This window comes from Dromaius novaehollandiae, chromosome 3 (assembly GCF_036370855.1).
Source record: "Dromaius novaehollandiae isolate bDroNov1 chromosome 3, bDroNov1.hap1, whole genome shotgun sequence".
Taxonomy (NCBI): domain Eukaryota; kingdom Metazoa; phylum Chordata; class Aves; order Casuariiformes; family Dromaiidae; genus Dromaius; species Dromaius novaehollandiae.
The window spans coordinates 57499671-57509229 of NC_088100.1; the positions used below are offsets into that span (position 1 = coordinate 57499671).

At 38.6% G+C, this 9559-nt stretch overlaps 1 protein-coding gene across 4 annotated transcripts in view; it reads left to right on the forward strand.

Moving 5' to 3' along the window:
* PKIB (cAMP-dependent protein kinase inhibitor beta) overlaps positions 1-8843 on the forward strand; it is a 60675-nt gene extending 51832 nt beyond the window's left edge. For 3 of the 4 annotated variants that reach the window (XM_026105149.2, XM_026105150.2, XM_064508934.1), the window contains 3 exons: positions 1535-1625; positions 3213-3387; positions 7984-8843. In XM_026105149.2, coding sequence (XP_025960934.1) covers positions 3240-3387; positions 7984-8069 — 234 coding nt within the window. In that variant the 5' untranslated portion in view covers positions 1535-1625; positions 3213-3239 and the 3' untranslated portion in view covers positions 8070-8843. Of the gene's footprint in view, positions 1-1506; positions 1626-3212; positions 3388-7983 lie in introns of those variants that run through there. The other variant, XM_064508935.1, reaches the window with a different exon arrangement.
* Positions 8844-9559: the final 716 nt, after the last annotated feature.

Here is a 9559-nt window from a genome sequence, read left to right on the forward strand (position 1 = left end):
GAGGGACATGTTGCCAGCAGGAGGAGGAGTGGAATTGGGAAAACAGATGCTATGCACACTGTGATTATTACTTAGGCTGTAAGAAAGCATGAAAAATGCTAGACATAAAACATGTAAGAAGATGCCAGCCTCAAACAGATAGCTATTTCCTGATTGAAATATTAAAAAAAAAATAATAATAAAGCTAGAAAACAGGTGAAGAGTGGAGGAGCTCTACATCCTTACCTGGATGGAGGCCTTAGAAAATACTATTGAAAGAGAGCACTGGAATGACATTGAACAAATTCCTTACAACATTAAAGAAATAAATGTGCTTTATATATAGTACAGTAATGAGTTATTCTGAATATGGACTGTTATATGTTGGGGGGGGGCTAGTGTCAAAATGGACTTAAGTTTTGATTTATAATGCCAATTCTAAGCCTGCTGGGATAGGCTCTCTTCTTTCAAATATTCATAGAGAACATCCTATATCCTCTCCCTTAAAAATTAGAAGTGTGCTAGCTCAGCGTGTAGCACTTAACTTTTGAACTCAGTCCTCTCCTCAGCCTCAAATACCATAAATGTAGTACTGAAAAGACAAAGGTGAAAATGTAATGATAACTACTACTTATATAAAGGATGGTGTACTTTTATTATTTTTATAGTACATTTGACTTGTGGCTACCGGATTGATGGATAATGATAGGCTGATTTCCTGTCTGACAAATGTTCCAAGATTTGTCTCTGCACAATTTTTTAATCAAATGTATAAATCAAAATTCAAGTACATGAAAGCACATCAGACTGTATCCTTCATCGTCTTCCAAAGTTGCCTAATATTATGCAATGAAGGGAGATTACATCGGGGAGAAAGACATGGGCTAAAGACAAAAGGGTGGGATTTGAAATAAGTGCACAAGGTCAGTGAGATAAAACTGTACTACAAAAGAAGGTAGTTTAATGTGGCATGAGTTGTAGGACAGATTTTCTACATTGAAAAGTAACCCTTTGAGGACCAAGACATCCATGCTAAAGAGCAAAGAGGGGAAAAAAAACCCAAGTCCACAAGACAGGTTTGAGAAAGTCTTTTGTGGGTTGTGATACTAAGGTCAGTTTGCTGTAGACTTTTACATGACTAAGAGTCAACTCAAAACAGTACTGTCCCACTGAATTGCTGAACCCAAAAGTGCAGGAACTGCAACAGCACTGGTATTTTGTCACTGGGAACAAATGTTAACAGCTTTACTAAGCAAAGGGAGACCCTGGGTATTTTCTATTCTGTTCAATATAATTTACAGTCTTTTTACTTGCTCTTGTGTGCATGTGGGGAACTATACTTCGAACACCTACAATAAACACAAACACCCACAAAAAGCCATGAGACAGGGTCTGTAAATTTTGATTAATTCTCCTTATTTTTGCTATTTCCTGTCAACTGTTGACCTCACCCATTTTAATGAATACATAATAGAATGTTATGTCAAAACCAGAATTTCAATACTAATAGCTTGTATATTTTCTCAGAAGTGTTTTCTGGAATGTCCATTTACAGTTTTTACAGTTCTACTACTTACGGAAAAGGTTCGTTTTGACTTGACCTGACTGTTTTCATGTAGGATCGGAACTGTCTGCTGAATCTCCAGGTGAGAACTTTCAGTTACTGACTTCAGTTAAAGAAAGTGTTTTATTTATATGTTCAAGTCGTCCTTCAGACTTGCAGATTTATTCATGCTTTCGTTTCTTGGCAAGAGGGATTCATTTATTTTATTACAGTGCATTTAGAGATACAAAGAAGATTTAAGAATATTTATTTTTGTAGCTGGAATGAGACAGTGGGAAGTAACTTTGAGGGAGAAAAGAAGAATGTTCTTTTTGGTGGAAACCTGAGGTCAGCATCAGTAGTCAAAGCTCTGCCTCACCCTTCCTGCACATCGCAACAGCTGCCTCAGTTTTTCTGTCCATGAAATGAGAGCACTAATATTTCTGTGCCTTCGAAGAATTTTATAAAGATGATTGTATGACACTTTGTTTCATAAATGAAGAAAACTAAAATGATTGAGACTTTCCCTAACATATCTAAGTATGGCCACTTGTCAATCAAAAGCTGATAGTCTATCAGATAAGTCTCCAACCCTGTCTGTGTCACTTCCTGCATAAAGTACTGACCACTTTTACACAAAGAGGGAGAACTTCGGTTCCCACCTTGCACAGAGAACCACACTTATGCATGGGAAGTAAATAATTTGTGTCTAATTATTAGAAATGACTCTGTTAACTACCAGAAATTATTATGTATAATTCTTCTATGACAGTCTTTTGTGATTCTTAATAATACAGTCACTAATTGCAGTTTTTACAGAGTATCCATGTAGCTTCATGTAGCTAAGTACTACCTCCTCCTGCTCCAGGTGTTCTCACTTCAGCTGGTGCCCTGGGGTGTGATACTGCAAACACATCTATGCCTGATTGAAAGCCCATTTTAATCTGCAGGAGTTTTACCATTCAATTCAATGGGCTTTGAAACAGGCATTGAGTGAATAGAGCACTGTTGGTTCTGTTATTTCCAGGATTAAATTATTTATTAGAAAAAAGTCATATGCACAAGATGAGGTTAAACTAAGCCAACAAGTTATTTCTGTAAGAGCAGAGGAAAGAAAATGATCTGTAATTTTCAGGATAAAGAAATGTTATAGAGATTTTTATTTTTAGTTATCTGAGAAGTCCTTTTTGCATAATTTACTCTACTGTGGAAGGATTTTGTTTCAGCCTAAACAAGATTCATAATAAAGAAAATGTGTTGCTTCTCAGAGACAATATGGTAAGATAGAGTTTCAGTTCCCATCCAAGTGATTATCTAGCACAAGCACTTAAAATGAGAGTGGAAGGATCAGGTCAAAAAAAGACATGCAAGTGGCTGGTAGAAAGGTCTGTGGCTGACTCTATTTACAGGTTTCTTGTAGGTAGAGAGCAGTTCATTGTGCTAGTCAGTGTTTGTGCTGGTGTGCAGATGGAAACATAACGAAATGCAGAGAGATTCTTTTTTCCTTTTTCCAGAGCCGAGACGAAGCTTTAGCACCCAGTATTGCAGTATGTGACATTTACTAATAAAAGACCCACTAAAGACCCATGGCTGCTGTATTGTGGAGCAGGTGATTAGCATCTCTCTTGAAGCACGTCATGTTTTATGCCAGGCTACAGCTGTTTTCTTTCTATGTTTGTTCTATATGCAGATGTTGCTATGAGGAAAGAAGTCAGCAATGACTGATGTGGAGCCTGTGGTCACAGATTTTGCAGCATCAGGAAGGGCAGGCCGCCGGAATGCCTTACCAGATATTCTGGGCTCTCCTGCTGGTGCTGGGACTTCAGACCTGCCACACAAACTGGCCGAGCTCTCTGTTTCAGAAGGTAATGCCTGCACATTCACGAACCAAATGTTTTTATGCAGTCATCCTTTGTTTTCTCCTTAAGACTTATACAACTGAGGAGTTTTGTTGACAGTATTTCTTTTTTTCATTTAGATTGAATTCAACATTCCAAAGCAGCTATCACTTATACATCCTAATGAGACAGGTTAGTTTTATCCCAGACTAAGTCTGCCATATCCACCCTCAGATTCACTGTCGAGTAGGCTGGAGAAATGGTATTGGGAACTGAATTCCAGTTCCACTGAACAGGAGACAGCAGTGTTACACTGCTGGGCAGCTTGTTAAACCATCATTCTAACTATGAATTAGAGTCTTCTTCTGCACTAAGATTACTTAGCACAAGACAGCAAGCTATGTTGTTCATCTGATTACAGCTGTCATCCTAATCCAGACATGTAAATTAAGAGTAGCCTAGGGGCTGCACTGATTTACACCTGCTATTAGGCTTCCAACATTGGCAGCTGAGAGCAGTGTCCTATTTCACCATACCCTGGTCTTTCCGTTAGTTTGATAAAGTGTTGTGGTGATTAACCTAGGTCCAATCTACACTAGCTTTACATTGAGTTTTTACTTTCAGGGGCATTTTTAGATATGACTCTGTCCACTGCTCAAACAAACTGGATCAAAAGAAAATCTGGTCTTTAATGCCTATGAAATGAGAATTACAGGCTGACCCTTCATATGTGTTACCCCCACTTTAGGTTCTGATTTGGAAATAACTTTTTCTTCTTGTGCTGTCACTGTTGTTGCTCTGATAAATAGCACTGCCACTGGTCTTCCCACTTCTGACAGCAGTGATGATGTGAGGGCAACACAGGGGGAGGCAGAATGGATGATCCGGGAATCCGAACTGGAAGTAGTTTATAGGAGGGATTCCCAGGCTGCAAAGGTGCATATCCTGTTCATATGTGGGTCTGCTACAGATCGGTTACTTGAAGCAATTACAGGACGTTGAGTACAGCTTCCTAAAGCACCATAAATGTTGGGAAGGATTACATGTTACTCAGATTACAAGTTGTTCTTTCTTGCTTTCATCATTTCATTTATATTCATGTCTCTGGGATTCTGTAACCCGAAGCCATCACAGGCGTATCAAAGGGCTGCTGGCTACTGGAAGAGGGCAGGCAGAAATAGCACTTCCAGGAGGAGTGAGAAGGGACTGACTCACCACCTGCTGGCTTGAACCTAAGAAAGAGAGGAAAATAAGAATCAGAATGGGTGCTGGAGGGAGGCAATATTGTTGCAAGGGAAAGGGCAAAGATTTAGGAAGGAGAGAGGGAGATGGAGATACAAAGAAAGACCACATGGATGGCCAGATATGCTCAGGTATGGGGCTGCAGAGCAGTAGTAAGGGTGACTGTGGGAATCTGGGAGAACAGGTGGGAAGGACAGCAGGTGTTGTATCAGAGTCCATGCAAGATAGTGCTCAGCCCTGTGAGTCCAGAGGCAGTGAAGCCTAGTTCAAACATCTTGGCTTTGAGGAGAGATTCTCCCTAGGAACTTGAAAAGTATATTCCTACAGATTTGCTCATTCTTTTGCATGTGACTGGAGCACTGAAAATCCATTCCAAATTATAGAGAATCGCTTACATTTAATGTTTTCATTTTCAAATATTATGTTTCCAAATAGCTGTTTCACCTGGCACAGTTTGTACACAGTGACCAAAGGTCAGATTCCAGCAGGAGAGAACTGTTTCCCTTCCCAAAAGGGGAGGTAGACTGGAGTTGAGATTTTTATTAGTGTCAAGGACTGTGGAAGTAAAGCTCTTAAATTAACCACTCTAACCCACTGAAATATTCATTGCTGTATTACATATAACTAACCTTTGTATTGTTTAAAGCAGTGAACCTTGAGGGAGACACACATAACTATGTTAAACAAAGCACAATAGATAAAACAGCTATTGATAAGTTCTTCATGTTTGTTTCATTTTTGCCTCTGGAAAGTTTAGTTGAAAAGAATATAGTTTTTAATGCATGGAAAATTTCTGTCTTCAATCTTTTTTCCCCCTAGATAAAAATAAACATGAAAGAGTGAAAGTCTTGTTAAAAGAAATGTTACAGCACAACATAAAATATGTACTTAGCCTTTCAGACAGAATAACCCTCCTCTCCTGGTGCCCATTCAATGCATTATGAAGAAGAAATAAAACACAGCTACAACAGTTTTAGCAAAATGTACTGATGTTTTTTTTTACAAATACAAGGAGCAGCATTGGATTTGAAGAACAACTAAGAGCATGGAATTATCCTTTGCTTTTGTCGCTGGCATATAGCTGTACCAGAGCATGTCTGGAAGGAGCACTTTCTGTTATCAGCAATTCGCAGTAGTGATAATAGGAAGTGAATACAGGATACAGGTCAGTCCACTGAGACTATTGGGCACTGCTCAGGTGCTTTTTCGGTTGGGAATGGGGTATTCCACAAGTATCAAATGGGTATCATAGTCCCACTTTGCTGTAAGTTAAACTTTCAGTGAGACAGCAACCAAGATTCCACAAAATGGAAAGAAAGTTTGGAGATTCAAATACTGTGACTGGGAAACAGTTTGTGAAATATTTGTGGTTTTAACAGGCAATTGTTTTGCCTGTTCATGGATGTAACGGTAAGTTTTTAAAAAAAAAAAAAAAAAAAAAAAAGAAAAGAAAAGAAAGTTGTTTCCGGCTCAGACCAAAGAGGTCGGAGGTTGGATAAATGAGAAAAGTGGAGGCAGAATGAAACGTAAATAAACGTATAAAGCATGCCTTATTTTTTTTCTACTCTCAAAGATTTAGTTAAGGTTGTTGGGAAATAATGTGGAGTACTCTCTCCATCTTGGTTCAGACTTATCTAATGCTCATCGGATCATACATTTCCTTTCTTGCTGAGATGTCACTGTACTATTGAAAGGCTAGGGACAGGATGTGCTAATATCTTTTGTCTGGCATAAAAGAGACTTTGCATATATTCTTTATGAATATACACAGATCTTAGCTGTGTGATATAAATTGCTGTGTACTATAAAAGTCACACCAAATTAATGTTCTCATTGTGAGGTACAGGAGAGATTCTGGCACCAGCTATTTATCTCAGAGCCTAAATCCAAAATTAAGATCGTCTGTGTCCTGTCTGCCTCTGCTGATGCCTAAGTTTTGAAGGCCTGAGACTTTCCAAATGTGATCCTGTGGGATGCAATAGTGGAGCCACACTGAACCATTTTTTGGTATCACTGGTGATCTGAAGATTACAGAGGCGTTTGGCAGCAAAGAGGTTATACTGGTGTCCCACATTTGGTAATCCACTATAGGGGGCTGTTCTGCCAGTAAATCCTTTCGTTGCCTGATTTTTTCTAAACGACTATAACTTTCTAAACCTTGATACACTCAGCAGCTTGGCACCTGTTGCACCCGTATGTACTATCAAGTGTGGGATTACATTTCCTCTAACAAACTATGTTTTCCTCTATCCTGTCTGCAAGGCTCCACTTATATTGGACATGCAACCCCACACAGAACCAGTTAATAGAGAAGATTGCTTTATCTCCCTTTCCCCAAAAGAGCAGTTCTGCCTAACTTTGAAGGCTGTCAAATAACTCAGCTCTTAATTTCCACCAGTTTCAAAGGATGCTGAAGGCTCCAAACCTCTGTGGAGGCTTGCAACATAAAGCTATTATTGCTGAGTTTTATCTGATGAATTGTGTGCAGTGGTATATATTTGCTGTAGTATGTAGAGACATACATAACTCTTTTGTCTGTCCATGGTATTTTATGGCAAGTCTCCAGGGAAAATTGTTGACAATGTACTCCTTAGAGTATGAATATTAAGGTGGGTAAGACCTAGAAGACAGCACAACTGGGTACACTGAGCAAACCCCTCCTTGCCACCAAAAGCCACAGACTGTCATACTTGGGTATACAGACTGTTTTGATAGCATTGGTAATGCCATGTGGGACTTGAAGATAGTGTGAAAGCGATTATGCTTTGTAAGGAAAACCAGGCAAAATTAGTTCTCAGTGGGAGAACTTCAGTATCAAAAGTGACAGAGTGGAACTCTGTTCAGCTGAGGACCACTCATGCCGGGGTGCTTTCACTTACTACTCTGGTAAACATTCCAGTCCAACCTATGGAAGAGTGAACTTCCAAATCAGAAGAACAAAATGCCCCCTCAACTTGTGAAGGCAAGGTGAATTCTCCTAGACATTTCATGACAAAGAAGGCCAGTCAGATAATAACTGGCATCTTCACATGCTGTAATGTTATCTACCTGAAACGAAGCAATGCTCAGAGAAATGTGACTTTGGAAATGACCCAGAAAAAATAATAATAATAAAAAGTTATCTCCAATCTGATTCTTATAATCAAATGCACATTGATTAGTATGTGCAAGGAGCAGGCAAATCAGCACCAATATTAAATTGCTTTTGGAAGATGCCCGTGCAAGTTCTTTATCTTTTGGTTTAATCCTTCTAAAGCTCCTATCAGAAAGGTAATAAAGAGCCAATTCAAACAGCAGTGATCAGTAAACCCAAATATTTGGCTGCAATTAAAATCCTGTGAGAATGTGTGTGCTATATATATTTTATTCTCTCTTTTTTAGATGAAGGAGCAGAGGGTGGAGAAGTATCATCAGCCAAAGCCTCGCTGGAAAGTCAAGACTCAGGAGGAAAAAGCAGTAATTCCTAACACCTAAGGACTGCTGGATTAATGAAACTCATCAACAGACTTTCTAGAGTTTCCCTGTGTCATCAGTTCTGAAGTGTGGTAGCAACCGTAGACATTTTGCAGCACACTTGTACCTAGATAACATTAACACAGAACGAATGTTTTTTTTCTACAGTAGTCCATCAAAAACAATGTTCTACAAATCTAAATGAGATGAGAACTAAAGAACATATCTGTTGTTTTGGGTTTTTTAATAGTTGTAGTATTCATCCTAACCAATCTTCTTTGGCAGTTTCAAAGAGTATAGTTAGCAGATGTACCAAGTAATGACTGCTTCAAAATAAAATTTATATTTCTTAATTTTCCAAAATAACTTCTTTCTCTCTAACACATATGTATATTCACTCTTAACCTTAAGATGATATTAAGTATGTATTAGGTTAAAGACATCTATCTGTAATTTATTTCCTGAGATTTTTTTTCTCTTTAGGGGCATATAGATAGGGGACAGAAATAGAAAAAAAAAGTTTTTTTTTCTCTCTTCCTTCTAATTCCAAAAGGTTTTGTATTACTACTTAATCCACCAGTGTATGTTTTTAAACTTTCTTGCATTTATTCAATTATGGCAGACTATCTCCGTTCTCCCAGCAGTCTTGCTGCTTCTGTCATTTCTGTTCTCAAGCTTAATATTGTAGCTGTTCATGTATATCTAAAATAAAATAGCCATATTTGTAAGTGATTAAAACTGTTTAATCTCACTGTGGAAAATAAATAGCTATCTTCTTTTCTGCCTTCTGTTGAATCTTTGGTGTCTCTCCTTTATGACAAGAAAAGACTCAAAACCCCATAGTTCATATTTCACCTGGTTTTTGGTTTATTGTTTGCTGATGATGAAGATGTTTCAATCATTGTGATTTTTACAAAAATGTTTTTACACAAAGAGTTTTTACCTCTACTAAAGGCCTTGATTTGTTATGGAGGTCATGCTGCTGAAAATACTCAACATTCATCCCTTTGTTGCAGGAGACCTAAGATTCATGTACAGACCTGCACCTTTACTGCAGTCTGAGGCAGCAGCTTCCTGAAACCTAACCAACATTGACAGTGGGGTCCTTTCATTTGACCATCCAGTCTCTCCACTGGATCGTAGCCAGATGGAGGAAGCATCTCTGATAGGTACATTCCATAACCTACCTATAGTCCATCTATAAAGAACTTGTGTATTTACAGCTGGCAGAGAGCTTGTAAGAGGCCTCTCTGCACAGCTACCATTAATACTATGCATTTACTCATGGGCTGTCTTTTGTGGACTGTTCAGTAAAGGATAGATTTCATCCAACTGAACAGACCATCAATTCCCACCTCTTATCTTCATTATTCAACAAGTGCAACATCCCAGAGTCACTTTCAAGTTTAAAAAGGTCAAATAGCCTACCTCACTGGAACAAAACAGGTGGCTTAGGAGGACTGAGAGACTGAACTGACTGACACAGCAGGACCAGAGTTGAAAA